The 17,272-nt window shown below is 40.6% G+C and overlaps 1 protein-coding gene across 1 annotated transcript; it reads right to left on the bottom strand.

Annotated features, from left to right (window-relative positions):
* Positions 1-212: 212 nt before the first annotated feature.
* On the bottom strand, positions 213-13,011 carry LOC132133157 (guanylate-binding protein 4-like). Its single transcript, XM_059545938.1, has 9 exons — positions 12,831-13,011; positions 12,614-12,741; positions 10,595-10,704; positions 7,082-7,272; positions 5,754-5,996; positions 5,373-5,653; positions 4,964-5,176; positions 4,777-4,879; positions 213-915 (listed from the first exon to the last, which is right to left on the bottom strand). The coding sequence occupies exons 1-9, from the start codon at positions 13,003-13,005 to the stop codon at positions 470-472; spliced, it is 1,890 nt and encodes a 629-aa protein (XP_059401921.1). The 5' UTR covers positions 13,006-13,011; the 3' UTR covers positions 213-469.
* Positions 13,012-17,272: the final 4,261 nt, after the last annotated feature.

Genomic DNA, 17,272 nt, shown 5'->3' with positions numbered 1-17,272 from the left:
CTAAACAAGCAAAATAATCATTACTTTTAATTCTCGGCTAGTTAATTTGTCTTAGAAGAAAAAAAAAATATTATCAAGATTTAGCTTTTTGCCAAGTCAGACCAGAACTGGTTTGTTTCACCATTGGCCAAGTCAATTACTAAGTGACACTGGGTCATTAATGACTGAATAATTGAAAGGTATTATATATTATAATATATTATATATTAATTAGAAATATTTCCTTAATTTAATGATCACTTGAATTTGGAGTGCAATTGAACACGGAGCTAGATTAAAATGAACAGATAAATTAACTGAACTTTGCAGAAGCGCAAGTAAAAGACCTACATGCATTATACTTTTCCCTGTCAATCTGAGTGGATCCTTACACAATACAGATGGTGTTAAACCGCTTTACAATATTAAATAGGAAAAATAGACAATACTTTCAATGCTGTTATATGTAGAGGTACAGAGCTAATGCACTTCACAAGATGCAACATCCACCCGGGGGGCGCGCACTCATCTGCTTCTGTAAAGCCTTCATCTGTTCACTGTGCTGCTGCATCATCATAGCCATGGACTCCTCGTGTCTCTTGTTGGCGTTCTCCAACAGCTCTGCAAACTCTCGAGCTCTATTACTCTCAGCTTCTGCGTTCTGTCTCTTGAACTCTTCCATCTCCTGGCTCATCCTATCAGCCTTCTCCTTAAAGCCCTTCTCCATCAGTGCGGCCTGCTCCCTCAGTTTGCTGTCCATGGCACGCTCGGCCTCCTCTCTCTGAAACCTCATCTCCTCATCCATCTTCTCCTTCATCTGTCTCATCCTCTCTTCATTACTCTGTCTTTCTGCTTCCATTTTCTCTAGTAACTGTCGCTGCTCCTCCTCTTTAGCTTTGATTTCCTGCTCCAGGAGTATGGCTTTCTCTGTTTCCTCTGGTCATTCACAAAAACAAGAGGAAGGAAAGAGATGCTTTACAGATAGAGAAAAGACTCAAACCATGAGATTAACAGTCTATTTTACTGTAAGGCAGATATTAACTGCAAGGTAAATATTTTCAATTATTCATTCCACTTCTGTTGAAGACTTTGTTTTCATTCATGGAGCGCTTGTTTGAGTTAATAAAATACTGCATGTAACATTCAGGTTCTAGTTACACCTGACTTAGAACCATTAAAACCGAGCCTGAGGAGTTACAGGTATTGGCCTCGGTTCTTGATTCATAATGATAATGGCATGAATAACCTCCTGAAATCTATGATGCAGTTATTAACTGTTCACTGAAAGAAAAATTATGATTGGACTCGAGAAACTGCTTCTACGTCTTGACTTGGCGCCGGTACAGGATGGCTGCCTCCGTGACGTGCTCTGCATATGTTTTTGTCTTTTTGTTAGTTTGTCCTGTCTTTAGTTATATTCCTGCAATATTCCTGATTTCAATTATTCAGACGTTTTACTGAATATTGTTATCGGAGGAGCAGCGGCGCTGATCAAACGCTTCAGGACGCGCAGGCGGGGAAAGCGAGCGGGAGCGCTCGTCAGACTCAGGAAGCGTGGATTTCGAACGCCGTTGCCTAGCATCCATCTGGCAAATCTACGCTCTCTACCCAACAAAACGGACAAACTCCTTCTGCTTTCTCGGACAAATAAGGATTTCACACACTCTGCTGCTCTGTGTTTCACGGAAACCTGGCTGAATGACGCCATACCGGACAGCGCGCTCCATCTGCCGGGCTTTCAGCTGTTCAGAGCGGACCGCGATGCAGAATCAACAGGGAAATCGCGCGGCGGCCGGACATGCTTTTACATCAATGAACGGTGGTGTACAGATGTAACTGTGTTAAAGAAGATGTGCTGTCCTGATCTAGAAACGCAGTTTGTCAACTGCAAGCCGTTCTATTCGCCGCGGGAGTTTCACTCGTTCATTCTGGTTAGTGTTTACATCCCTCCGCAAGCGCAAGTAAGTCTGGCTTTACAGAAACTCGCTGAGCACATCACAGAGATAGAACAACAACACCCGGACTCTGTTTTAATCATTCTCGGGGACTTTAATAAAGCCAATCTCTCCCGTGAACTGCCAAAATACAGACAGCATGTTACTTGTCCCACAAGAGACAGTAATATATTGGATCACTGTTACACAACAATAAAGGATGCATATCACTCTGTTCCACGAGCAGCTTTGGGACGTTCTGATCACCTTCTGGTTCATCTTATACCGACCTACAGGCAGAAACTAAAATCAGCTAAACCTGTATTAAGGACTGTAAAAAGATGGACTAATGAAGCAGAGCAGGATTTACAATCTTGTTTTGACCTCACTGATTGGAGTGTTTTTGAAGCTGCTGCCACCGATCTGAATGAACTCACAGAGACCGTAACATCATATATCAGTTTCTGTGAGGATATGTGTATTCCTACCAAGACTCAACTAAATTACAACAATGACAAACCGTGGTTCACTGCAAAACTCAGACAGCTCCGTCAGGCCAAAGAAGATGCTTACAGGAAGGGGGACAATAACTTGTATAAACAGGCTAAATACACACTGGAAAAGGAGATCAGAGTGGCAAAGAGGAATTATTCTGAAAAAATAAGGACTCAGTTCACTTCGAACGACTCAGCATCAGTGTGGAAAAGTCTAAAGAAGATCACCAATTACAAGACACCACCCCCCAGCACTGTGGAAAATCAACGACTGGCAGACGATCTGAACGAGTTTTACTGCAGGTTTGAAAGAACACCCATCACCTGCCCTGAACACCTCTCCACACAACCATTCACACCATTCACAACTCCTGCAACCAACCCTGAACACCTCTCCACACAACCATTCACACCAATAACAACTCCTGCAACCAACCCTGAATACCTCTCCAAACAACCGTTCACACCATTCACAGCTCCTGCAACCCATCCTGAACACCTCTCCAATCAAGCGCTCTCACCATTCACACCTCCTGCATCCCCCCTCTCCCCCACACCTGCAATACAGATCAGCGAGGATGCGGTGCGCCAGGTCTTCCGGAAGCAGAAAAGGAAAAAAGCACCAGGCCCAGATTGTGTTACACCAGCCTGTCTGAAATCCTGTGCTGACCAGCTGGCCCCCATCTTCAAACAGATCTTCAACAGATCGCTGGAGCTGTGCGAAGTCCCTTCATGCTTCAAACGCTCCACCATCATCCCCATCCCCAAGAAACCCAAAATTACAGGACTAAATGACTACAGGCCTGTGGCTTTAACATCCGTAGTCATGAAGTCATTTGAAAAACTGGTGCTGGCCCACCTGAAGGACATCACTGGACCCTTGCTAGATCCTCTTCAGTTTGCCTACAGAGCAAACAGGTCTGTGGACGATGCAGTAAACATTGGACTGCATTATGTTCTGCAACACCTAGACAGACCGGGGACCTATGTGAGGATCCTATTTGTGGACTTCAGCTCTGCTTTTAATACGATCATGCCAAACCTCCTCCTGCCCAAACTAACTCAGCTCTCCGTGCCCACCTCCGTCTGTCAGTGGATCAACAGCTTCCTGACAGACAGGCAGCAGCTAGTGAGGCTGGGAAAATACACATCCAGCACCCGTACAATCAGCACCGGAGCTCCCCAGGGCTGTGTTCTCTCCCCACTGCTCTTCTCCCTGTACACTAATGACTGCACATCTAAGGACCCCTCTGTCACGCTCCTGAAGTTTGCAGATGACACCACACTCATCGGCCTCATTCTGGACGGTGACGAGTCTGCTTACAGACAGGAGGTTAAAGAGCTGGCTGTCTGGTGCACTCTCAACAACCTGGAGCTTAACACGCTCAAAACAGTGGAGATGATTGTGGACTTCAGGAGAAACCCCCCTGCACTCCCCCCACTCACCATCATGAACAGCACTGTGACTGCAGTGGAGTCATTCAGGTTCCTGGGCACCACTATCTCTCAGGACCTGAAGTGGGACATTCACATTGACTCCATTGTGAAAAAGGCCCAGCAGAGGTTGTACTTCCTTCGCCAGCTGAGGAAGTTTAACCTGCCACAGGATCTGCTGAAACAGTTCTACTCCACCATCATCGAATCCATCCTCTGCACTTCAGTAACTGTCTGGTTCAGCTCAGCTTCCAAATCGGACCTCAGAAGACTACAGAGGGTAGTCCGGACTGCTGAGCGAATCATCGGTTCAACTCTCCCATCTATTCAAGAACTGTACTTATCCAGAGTGAGCAAAAGGGCTGTTAAAATCACTCTGGACCCCTCACATCCAGCACACTCCCTCTTTGAACCGTTGCCATCTGGTCGACGCTACAGAGCACTGAGCACCAGAACGACCAGACACAGGAACAGTTTCTTCCCTCAGGCAATCCATCTTATGAACAGCTGATACACACTGAACACACTACACTTTATATTTATATACACATACACTTAATTTATCTAACACACATACTTAGTATACACTTAAATTTTGCACATAATATACATGTACATACATAACTGCATTTTTGTAATATACCTGCCTACAATTGTCAATTTGTATATTGTCATTCCTTGTCTACTTATTTGTATTTTTTGTATTTTTATATTCTTTTATTATGTGTTTTATGTTCTGTCGCTGTCATTCTGTTGTACTGCGGAGCTTCTGTCACGAAAACAAATTCCTCATATGTGTAAACATACCTGGCAATAAAAGCTCATTCATTCATACCATTTATTGCTACTTATTGCATTTGAAGTTTACTACCTAATCCTTTGATCCCTTCTGTCACAAGTAACTTGGTCAGAGTTTATGAATGGGGAACTCCTACCTTTAATCTTTTTCTCCTTCTCAGTCAGTTTTTTGTCGGCCTGCAGAATAGCTTTAGAATCCACAGACTTCTGCTTCAGAAACACCTTTAAGACCGCTTCAGCCTGTGGACACACACACAGACCTTAGAAGGTATATCAGAGCACAAGGTTTTAAAAGGACATTAAGTTGTGCAATATAGACAAGACCTTGACTTCTTTATTGGTCTGGATGTTGTATTTCTTCACAATGTCCTCCAGATCCTTGCAGAAGAGATCATAACCACCAGATTTAGCATAGATGCCCTGTTTGAGCTTTTCATTCATTGTTGTTGAGAGGAATGACAGGAGATCCTCGCATCTTTTCTTTGAAGCTTGCTCATTTTGGCACAGGTATCCATCAAAGAGTTGATTCACTTTTTCCTAAAAACATACAGACAATGTTTCAGTTCTTTGGTGTCTTGGGGCTTTATATTTGGTTTGCCTTGTTTATTTGGAATAACACTGTCAGCACAGAATGACAGCAGAATGTCCAGATCTCATTCACTCCTCTGAAAGAACATCTCTCAATCAGTAAACTCAAATCAGCTCCTCAGAGAGAGAGAGAGATCCAGCTAACCTCTAGAGACTTCAGGTGCTTCCCGTCAGTGTCCCTGAAAGATCCAGTCATGAAGGTTTGTGTGGCCATGCCGCTGAGACGTTGGTGTTCTGATGAGACCTCTTTCAGTTCCAGAGGGAAGGACTTCTTCAGCTTCTCCATTCCACTCTGGTACACCTCAAGGCCCTCCTTCACCGCAGCTTGATTCTCAATCAGTGCCATGGCGATCACAGCGTTCTCCAGACATGGCACAGCTCCACTGGCGATGGTGTCTACGTATGTGTTCGCTAGATGACCCAGAACTTTTAAAAAAAGAAGGAAAGAAGTCAAACAAAATGATTGAGCAACAGATATTCCACTGAAAGAACATGTGCAAGCTCTTCAAATGTCCTTCTGAATCACCTCTGCCAGTGACTGTGTATCCATCTTTCAGCTTCTTCACTTCACTCTTGTCAAAGACAAACTTGCAGAAACGTCCTGTAACCTCCAGGAACTCCGTGGAAAGGTCCGCAGGATCCAATCTCTCCAGACGAGACACGTTCTCTGGGGCGGTAGGAAACGGGAACGTGAAGCACGTCCTGGAGGGGAAGAATTTTTGGATGCACTCCCTGGGAAGGTTGTATTCCATCACTTTTTTTGATGTTCCTAGAAGAGATGAACAAGCTGTAGCTTTTCTCAGTTCTAGAGTTTTGTAAAGACATTTTTTTCCTCCATTTTGAACCCTTTGCATCCACCATGTATTATAAATTTATGCTATTGTCTGGGTGTCCAATCCTGCTCTCGGAGGACCAGTATTCTGCAGAGATTAGCTCCAACATCAATTAAACACATCCGTACATCTAATCAAGGTCTTACTAAACACACTAGAAACTTCCAGACAGGTGTGTTGAGGCAAGCTGGAGATAGATTCTGCAAGACAGTGGTCTTCCAGACGTTTTGGGCAGCCCTTACCTAGAGTTACTAAATACCACTGCTCTGCATGTTTTGCATGTCTCTCTTATTCAACACACCTAATTCAGATTACCAACTCATTGTAAGAAAGCTTAATAAAGAGCTTAACTGTGCTCCCATTGACATGGTCCCTACACGGTGTTCATTGCTCACTACTCCCTGAGCAGGGGGAATCTGTTGAAGTTTACTTCACTTCAGGATTTCCACTATGCAGCGGCCTGTAGTGTCTTCACACACAGACAAAACTTACTAGAGAAGTGACAATATACACCGGTGTATACAATTAATTGCAAAATGAATACAATTTAAATTCAGATCTCACACACTTTAATGCCCTTTAAATTGAATATATGTGCTCCTTTCCAATGGTAATCTTGGCAAAAGATCCTGTGATGTACACTTTGTAAAGCACTTTAGGGTCTAATAGAACAAATATCTGAAGTGTAAGAGACACATACAAAATGTGCAGAATCTGTTGTGGATGAACAACACTGGTTCAGGGAGTAGATATGCTGACTAGGAGATTTCCAGCTTAAAGTTGCATCCTATGCTGTCATTTTCAGTAGTAGAAAAACTGATGTCTGTCTTTTTTTAGATAAGTCCTTTTAAACAAACTTAAAAAAAAAACATGGATCTTAAATAGAACCATAATAAGTGATATAGGTGTAAGAAAGATTTGTTGATAAACTATTAGGTTTGTAAAAACTCATTACAAGAGCTCATTGTGAAGGTGATTGTGAGGGCTCTTAAAATAATCTTTTGTACCATATTTAAATTACCATGTTTCAGCTTCAGAGCAAACTCTAGATAATCATTCTCTGTTGCGTCTTTGCCATCAATCTTTCGCTCCAGGGTGAAGTCTCTCACTGCCCAGATGAAACTAGGGAAGAACTTCACAAACTCATTTGAATCATCAACATCCTCGTCTGGTGATTTGACCTTGATGCACTCTGTTAGTTCAGAAACATATCTGAAACATAGTTTGTTTAGGTATGAACACAAAGTGACTGTCCAACATGATTCCATTAGTAAAACTGAAGAAGGTACTTTAACACATTGTTCGTGGTCATGTAACAAACTGCAAAGGAATTGGTTTTTGGTGTTGGAGGAAATGGAAAAGATTTTTAATATACAGTTTGTATTTTGACCCAGTCTCATTGGTATTGGGTATACCTAATAAATGCATAGTTTCGTCTGCTAACAAGAAATTGTATAATATTCTCTCCTTTGCTGTCAGAAAAAAAAAATATTTTACTTAATTGGATAAGTGATAAATGTTCATCACTTAAAGGTTGGCATATGATAATTTTTGAGCTGATTCCCCTGGGGTGTCTTACCTATGTATTACATAAAAAAACAGGCCTGTTTTATAAAGTCTGGACTCCTTATCTGGAGAACCTCATCTTCGCCCTATTATACTACAAGGAATATTGTAATTGTGTAACTGTCTAGCCATTTAACTTTTCTGCCCTATTAATTTATTTTTTCTCTCTTTCCGTAATCTGTTATATATGGGATAGTCCAGTTTTATTTAATAATCTGAGCTATGTGTGTGTGTTTCTTTTTCTTTTGCGCGATATCTTGTTATTGTTGTATTACAGTGAAATACAAAAGCTTTAAAAAAAATTATATCCTATCTACTTGTTTATCTTTGTGTGTGTGTGAAATTTATATATATATATATATATATATATATATATATATATATATATATATATATATACACCATGCTACATGTACTGCGTTAGGCTAACCGAGACTTGTCATTAGCACTTACATATTGTTGCTCTTTTGTTATAAATTGAAGATTGCTTCCATTGTAATCATTTGTAGGTTGCTTTGGATAAAAGCGTCTGCTAAATGACTAAATATAAATGTTCCTTCTTTGAGAAAAATGGTTTCTATGAGGTTTTCCAGTCAGGATTTAGACTGTATCATAGTACGGAGACTGCTCTCATCAGTTACATTGTGGTTGTATCAGTTGCATCAAGTACAGTATGTAGTACCTCAAGGCTTTGTACTAGGACCACAGATTTTCATGCTTTACAAGTTATCCTTGGGAGATCTCATCAGGAAATTCCCCTACATTTTCACAGACCATTTGGCTCCTGGCCAAATAAAAGAGCTTACTCATTTCTGAAGTGTGTGAAGTGTGTGCAAGGAAAAAAGCACCAGGCCCAGATTGTGTTACACCAGCCTGTCTGAAATCCTGTGCTGACCAGCTGGCCCCCATCTTCACAAAGATCTTCAACAGATCGCTGGAGCTGTGCGAAGTCCCTTCATGCTTCAAACGCTCCACCATCATCCCCATCCCAAAGAAATCCAAAATTACAGGACTAAATGACTACAGGCCTGTGGCTCTAACGTCTGTAGTCATGAAGTCATTTGAAAAACTGGTGCTGGCCCACCTGAAGGACATCACTGGACCCTTGCTGGATCCTCTTCAGTTTGCCTACAGAGCAAACAGGTCTGTGGACGATGCAGTAAACATCGGACTGCATTATGTCCTGCAACACCTAGACAGACCGGGGACCTATGTGAGGATCCTGTTTGTGGACTTCAGCTCTGCCTTCAACACGATCATCCCAAACCTCCTCCTGCCCAAACTAACTCAGCTCTCCGTGCCCACCTCCGTCTGTCAGTGGATCAACAGCTTCCTGACAGACAGGCAGCAGCTAGTGAGGCTGGGAAAATACACATCCAGCACCCGTACAATCAGCACCGGAGCTCCCCAGGGCTGTGTTCTCTCCCCACTGCTCTTCTCCCTGTACACTAATGACTGCACATCTAAGGACCCCTCTGTCAAGCTCCTGAAGTTTGCAGATGACACCACACTCATCGGCCTCATTCAGGACGGTGACGAGTCTGCTTACAGACAGGAGGTTAAAGAGCTGGCTGTCTGGTGCACTCTCAACAACCTGGAGCTTAACACGCTCAAAACAGTGGAGACGATCGTGGACTTCAGGAGAAACCCCCCTGCACTCCCCCCACTCACCATCATGAACAGCACTGTAACTGCAGTGGAGTCATTCAGGTTCCTGGGCACCACTATCTCTCAGGACCTGAAGTGGGACATTCACATTGACTCCATTGTGAAAAAGGCCCAGCAGAGGTTGTACTTCCTTCACCAGCTGAGGAAGTTTAACCTGCCACAGGATCTGCTGAAACAGTTCTACTCCACCATCATCGAATCCATCCTCTGCACTTCAGTAACTGTCTGGTTCAGCTCAGCTTCTAAATCGGACCTCAGAAGACTACAGAGGGTAGTCCGGACTGCTGAGCGAATTATCGGTACAACCCTCCCATCTATTCAAGAACTGTACTTATCCAGAGTGAGCAAAAGGGCTGTTAAAATCACTCTGGACCCCTCACATCCAGCACACTCCCTCTTTGAACTGTTGCCATCTGGTCAACGCTACAGAGCACTGAGCACCAGAACGACCAGACACAGGAACAGTTTCTTCCCTCAGGCAATCCATCTTATGAACAGCTGATAATAACTGTGGGACACACTACACTATTTATATTTATATACACTACACTTTTTATCCAACACACATACTTAGCGTACACGTAAATCTTTTGCACATAATATACATGTACATACATGGAACACACTATACTACTTATATTTATATTTATATACACATACACTTATTTATCCAAAGACACATACTTAGCGTACAGTTACAATTTTTCCACATAATATACATGTACATACATAAATGCTCTTTTTAATATACCTGCCATACATTGTCAATTTGTATATTGTCAATCCTTACCCACCTATTTGTATTTTTTTGTATTTTTTATTCCTTATTGTGTTTTTTGTTCTGTCGCTGTTATGTTGCACTGCGGAGCTCTGTCACAAAAACAAATTCCTCGTATGTGTGAACATACCTGGCAATAAAGCTCATTCTGATTCTGATTCTGATTCTTAAGTGAAGCAGCGCTGCACACACTCTGCCCTTCTGACACAACACAGGAAATACAGCTCTTATTAAACTGCTGTCATTCTGAAGGCAGTATGATTCTGATAATGGAAAACTGCATAATAGAATATTGCAATTAAAATTAATTAACTTCTACCAGTCATGTTTTTACACTGGAGTACATGTAACTATATAAATATATTTTTGATAAAGCATTCACAAAGCAAGCACATTTGCAAATTCTCCTGTGTGAAATGGAGGTAAACATCTGAACCATCTCTTTCTTTTGCAATTAAACAAATACATGAATGAATAAATAAAGAAATAGATTAAAATCTAGATAAGTGTTCAGAAGGATACTGCAGCTCCTCTACAGCCCTGTTGTCGATCGTCCCTCGACTGTTGTAGACCAGAGTGCTGCTCAGTAACACAGCCAGACAGAAGATGTTTGTGTCATGCTTCGAGTCCCCCTGAGATGCAGAACCACATTTGTGAAGTGAGAATAATAAACTGGGAATAGCCTTGAAATTGCATTCACATTCAACTCAGTGAAAGGTGCTCACACAACTGCAGGTTAAAACATTTACTGCTCTTTCTTTAAGCAGGTTGAGATGTCCACACCTCCACTTTACAGAAAACTAGTAAGCTAGCACTAGACTGAAAACATCTGTCCATTCTCAAAAGACAACAACATGCTGAATGCATGACTAAAATAAAACATTTCACTATTTTAGATTGACTATATGTAATAGGGGTGAAACGACATAAAAATTTCACGATACAATAATATCATGGTATGAAGTCCATGATAAAATATTCATTGATATATTTGAATTTATTCATAAAAAAATAAAAATAAAAAAAGGCAAATGAAGACTTGGAAAACAAGTCTTGGAAAACCATAGGTGTGTGAGTGGCAGAATGTTAATTAATTAACCCCGTTATCTCTCGCCACCAAACACTCAGTTCCTCATTCATGAAGACATGGGCCATACATCAGTAGATTACATATATAGATTGTAAAGTGTGGTGTAGTGGGTGGTTTATTCAATAAGAATTGCACACTACATCATATAGGAATGTCTAGCAAACAAAGGGTTTTCCTTCCTGCTGCCTCTAGAGCCCAGAGGATGTAGATTGCATCTGTACGCTATATAAAATGGGAATCTGAGCAGGAGGAAGTTTTGACCATATTAGGAGCACATCTGGCAAAAGGACAGACTGAACTCAGTAACCTGGGTCGAAGAAGCCTCCACCGACTGTCACCATTTGAACCCTAGGTAGTAATACACCTATGTGCGCCTGTGTGTATACACTGAGACAGAGAGAGGCGAGACTACCGAGAGTAGAGAGAGAACACAGAGCACAAGGGGAGAGGAAGAGAGGGAGCACAGAGAGGTAAACTCACAAATATAATCTAACACGGAACATTACAATGATGAAGAAGAAATTAACCACATCATATCCAGTCCTCTTTTCTTTATCCTCGTATCATAACTGGTGCTTGGAGGTATGAGGTAACAGGTAACATCATTATTTTTTCTAACATTATCTACGCTATAATCTAACTACCTCGTAGATTAGCTATCAACTTTAAAGTGCAAAAGACTGTTGGACCTTCAAGTATAGCGTTTTCAGTTTTCAGAACCAGGAAAAAATAATCAGACTTAGTAATAAAAAAAGGTTCAGTTTAGTTTGTCAATTTGAACAACTAAAACAAAAATGAACTCTCAGACAGTCAGGTTTTGGGGATTATGAGCTGGTAATACTATTTGACTAAAGTATGACTGTGATGGGATTTAATACTAATATAATAATACTTTGGCTCGAGCGTGTTTGATAAACTCCTGAAACCTTGGCTGTCCACCATGGAGGATGGCTGTAGGTCCTTGGTTATATATACTCTTTTGTTGATTTTGATTGCTTCTATTGTCTTCTACTGGATAAAGGTATTTGCTAATGACTAATGTAAACTTATATTTAATGACCAAAAAAAAAATGCTCCAAACATTAATATAAATTAACTAAAGGAAATATAATCACTTTGCCATTACATACAAAACTGAACTACTTGAATAGGTAAAGCTGTAGTATAGTCTGTTTAGAGAGAAGCGGGGCAATTGTGGTGATTAATCGGGTGGTAATTCTAGGGGCTGTATTTTTCGGACTCGGGTGGTAATTCTGAACTAGGGCCTGTATTTGCGGGCCTTGCAGGGATCCACTGTGTGGTATTTTGAGCTCACACTTCATGTACACACTCCAGGGACATCAGAGATTAATTTGACATTATACATTAACATCTGGTCACCTTTATCTCTGCGAAGTGAAAGTGAAAGTGTTATTGGACTCTTGAGTAATTTGGTAAATTTGTTACTTCACCTTGTCCACGTCTCCGAGTCCCTCGGTGTCCAGCAGCACCAGAGTGGTTCCTGCTTTAGTGGGGTGAGGCACACACCACATCCAGATGCCCTTCGTCTTGGACTCGATTGTGCTGCCCAGTGCAAACCCTGATAACCACACACCAGAAACCCCACAATGACTTACATGCACTTATCTGAAGGGGTACAAGCGTTTGCATGACATCAGTGCTGCTGACCTGTTTGCTTCCCTGCCAGTCGATTCATCAGGTAGGACTTCCCAGTTCGGTAGAGACCCACCACGGCCACCACCACCACGGGCTGCTGGATCTGCTCCAGAACCTGCAACGCTGAGCGCTGGACACACAGCTTCCCATCGGACGCCGTGTCAATCAAGCACACTGGTTTGTCCATGGCCCCTGGGACACCCAAACACATTCACTTCAACCATTACTCCAATAATCCTGCTTTACACAGTGCACGAACTCCCCGCACGAGCAGCCTTTCCTCGGTTTGGGTCAAATACAACACACTTTCACAACAAACTACACAAGCAGGCGGAGTAAGACACATAGAAACACTGTCAGAAATTAGGAATCTCAAATTATTACACTCTTTTCGACAAGGGTAAAATCCAAAGCTTTGATTCACTAAAGGAAAAATTTGGGCTTAACCAAAGTGACTTTTATAGATGTCTTCAAGTGAGGGATTATTTAGAAAGTAAAATTAAACCAGGAGTACTGTCAAGGGCTGAGTCAGGAATAATACAGGTTTTCCTAGCAGTATCCAAGGCTCAGCCATGTAATAAGATCATTTCAAAGTTGTATAAGGGTTTTTTCCAAAATTTACCTTAAAATACTCTGTATATAAGGGACAAGTGGATAAGGGAAGGAGACTTTTTTTATTTCAAATGAAGACTGGGGCAGAATTTGTAGAGCACACTGGCAATCCACAAGTTCAGCCACATGTAGAGAATTCTGTTGGAAAAACGTTATCAGGTTTTTTACTACACCATCACAGAAAAAACATCAAGGGAAGGGTACTAGCTGCTGAAGATCATGTGGGGAAATGGAAGCGAACCATTATCACATTTTTTGGGGGTGTCAGAAATTGAATCAATACTGGCATGAGATTAAAGGAGCTCTGACGGCTGTCTTTGGGGTAGAGATTGACTTTACCTGTGAATTTTTATATTTGGGTAATATCCCCTCAGAGAGGTGGAACAGAAATGATAAGAAGTTATTGTTAATTCTCTTAGCAGCTAGTAAAAAAGCAATTACCAGAAAATGGTTAAAACCAGAGTCACCCACGGTGAAGGAGTGGATTGATATAACACATAATATACATGTGATGGAAAAATTATCTTTCTCCTTAAGAGCATTAAGGGAAGACTTCCTCCAAATATGGAGTAAATGGATTGATTACATTAAACATGTACGCCCAAACCTCTTTTGAAAGATTTTTTTTTTTTTTTTTAACTATTGGAATATGGCAATTTTTGGAATCTTCTGTAAGTAATAGCTCCCCATGTTTTATTGTATATAGTTACTGTTAAGAGGAGGAAACAAAGCATTGGTGACACTTGTAAAAACTTCTTTCCAGGCCTGAGAGAATATACTCTGTATTGATAATTGTTTTTATGTGTATATGTATATGTTTATTTTTCATTATTATTAATACTGTTTTGATATACATGTAATTGCATAAACTTTCAAGTGTCTTTGATTTAGCAATATATTGAAGGCTTGCTTTCTGTATTTCTCCTTGAAAAATTACAAAAAAAAAAAAAAAAAAAAAGAAAGAGACACTGTCAGATTGTGTGTGTCCAGCTACAGACTAGAACCAGACTGGGTTCAGCTGATACTGGTTGACTAGAGAGGTACTACACAAGTCCATCATGTCACATAAACAAGGACTGTTGAAGGTCAGGGGCTGTTTCATAAAACAAGTTCACCAAATATGACTTGATTTGGCTTCATAAATCAAAATGACTATAGCTCAAGCTCAGTGAGTGTGGTATCTTATGCTGGGAAACTAACCTAATCAGGAGCAGGCTAACTATCAGATTCAGATGAGCTCCTCCAACACTGAGCAACAGGAACACATCCATATCACCACTGACTCTCTCACATACTGTTATTGGACCTTATCAGTACAAAAATACGAGCATACAGAAAATAGACCTTAAATAATCAAACAAAAACATAGGCTACAACCGACTGTATTTAATGTATTGTGCCCAAGATTTAATGACTTTGTTTAAAGATATATTAAACCATTTTATCATGCTGCTACATGTGCTACGCAGCCTTTCTCTCTGGTTTTATGTCAGCTAGACTTTATGGTTATTAGTAGAACATTACGATGTAAAACTGCTCTTTAAAGCTTTAAAAACAGGCTATACTTTATTTGATAAGAGGAATACACATGACCTCATTTGAGCTAGTCATTAGGGCTGTACTGCACCAGCTTACATGTGATTCACAGTTCCTGCTATCATAAAAACACACTTATATGTAGAATTAAGATTGTACATGTGTCAGATGAGAAATACACCTGTGACGTGTCAGTTATAGACTGATGAAAACACAAGGTCTCAAATGCATTAAACGGCACAGATTATATTCTCTGTTTGTGATGGTGAATCGATGTGATCCAGGACTGCCTAAGAATAAGATGCACATCAAATTATCCTGACTCATTCAGCCTGGATTGAATTAGTGAGATTGTGTGAACTCAAACTCTCGTTCATGAACCACTTTAGTCCCGAGTGATTTGTTCGGTTATGGTTTTGGACTTTAATCCCTGCTTTTCTCAGGGTCTTCTCTGAAACAGCCCCCAGATCATCTATCAAGATAAGTCAGATTGTAGAGTTCACACACACACTGAGTGCTAAATTAAATCACCAGCACAATCTCAGAGACACAGGGTCACACATGATCAACTGCAGGATCAAACCCAAACATGAAGAATGTGCTGCTGCTGACTGTGAAACACTGAACATTGATTGTTTGCAGCACAAGTGCTAGAATGATCTGAATGAAGGAACGCCTCTTACCTGATTTACTTCCCTCCAGTCTTACTTCAGTCTGAGTTGTGTTCATGTCCTAGCTTCCTGATATTCTAGCAGTGTCTCTTAGACACACCCTCCGCTCCAGACTCTGGGTGCTGATTGGTGGAGAGTGAGTTAGGGGCGGTCCCTGGTCTCTGATTTGAGCTCTGAGCAAACAACAATCTGCACTTTCTCTCTTAGTTTCAGTTTCACAACCAGCAACTGCAGACTGGAAAACACGTGACAGCAGACACAAGGAGCTTGGACTGTTTCCAGAATGTGCAGACACATGAAAAGATCAGATGCTTTCCTGTTTGTGGTACAGTATCACACAGATTGGAATGACATCTTGTATCCCTGAGCTGTGAACAACAAAAGCTGATCAGTGATATTCCAGAAATATGAAGAGTACAGTAGATTGTCTGATAAACCTGGTTTCTGATGACATTGAATGGAAATCCCCAGGAGCTTTCTCCTCCAGAGTATCAGAGACTATGAGAAGAATTGGGAAACTTTAATGTGTTCTCATGACTCCATCAGTTCCACATGACACTAACAACACAAGAGTCCAGGGAACTCCTTCACTCATAAACTGAATGTGCTAAATCAGTGGATGGGTAAAGCATCAGCTAAAAGTATATGATTGTTATACTACTGGGCTGTTTAGTGTTTACTGATTAACTTTAATGGCTATAAAGTATTCAAGCTTTGGAGCTGTATGAATGTGGGATCATGTCTTCATTTAATTACTGTTTTTATTATCCGTGGAGTTCTTTTGGAAGACTTGATTAATGATAAACTCAGTTAAGGTCAAAGGTCGCTCTGTCTCTATTGAGTTTTCTGATTTGTTCTGCACATTACATAGGTCACATCTTACACCTTGCTATTGCTAATTTGTCTTTCGTATCTCAGTTTTTCTTTCTTTCTGACCATCATGCCATCCTTTAAAAATTAAATTCACTCTTATAACGCTTTCTTGAAAGTCTATTGATCTGCCTGATTCCACTGACTATATTCCTCTTTATGTGTTTTTCCCACTGCAATGCATCTTGATAGCAACATTTATCGGTAGCTCTGATCACTAGTTTGGATTCTATTGGCCTTTTAAAATAATTGTCAAGTATGTTTACACACACAAGGAGTTTGTCTAATAATTAAAATCTGAATCCAAAAGTGAACTGGTTTCTTCTTATATAATCATCGCAGTCTTACCTTTGCTCAACCATATATCTATCCCTGCTCACATCCCTCAATAGCCCTTGATTTATCTAATCTTTCTTAGGTTTGAATAGTACTTCTGCTTGATTATGCTTGGCTGTCAACATTTGTTTTTGCTTTTGCATTTTTTTAACAAATTTATTGCATTTTATTATTTTTATTGTTTTTGTTTTTTATATTTACATTTACATTTAATCATTTAGCAGACGCTTTTATCCAAAGCGACTTACAAATGAGAACAATAGAAGCAGTCAGGTCAACAAGAGAACAACAACAGTGTACATATATTTATATTGTGAACATCTTTTTCAGTATAGTTTCTTTTCTTTTGACTTGTTGTTTGATTCTCATTTTTCTTTAAATCATTTAAAATATTATTGTTACATTTTTCATAAATTATTTTGAAAGTTT

The sequence above is a fragment of the Carassius carassius genome, chromosome 1, assembly GCF_963082965.1.
Source record: "Carassius carassius chromosome 1, fCarCar2.1, whole genome shotgun sequence".
Lineage (NCBI taxonomy): Eukaryota > Metazoa > Chordata > Actinopteri > Cypriniformes > Cyprinidae > Carassius > Carassius carassius.
This window is presented reverse-complemented; position numbering and strand designations above follow the sequence as displayed.

Excerpts from the sequence above, each read along its gene's own strand:
- LOC132133157 (XM_059545938.1), bottom strand. The coding sequence starts at position 13,005 with ATGGACAAACCAGTGTGCTTGATTGACACGGCGTCCGATGGGAAGCTG. Across the intron at positions 12,742-12,830 it reads ACTGGCAGGGAAGCAAACAG|GGTTTGCACTGGGCAGCACA; the intron begins GTCAGCAGCACT and ends TGTGGTTATCAG. Across the intron at positions 5,177-5,372 it reads AGCACCTGAAGTCTCTAGAG|GAAAAAGTGAATCAACTCTT; the intron begins GTTAGCTGGATC and ends GTATGTTTTTAG.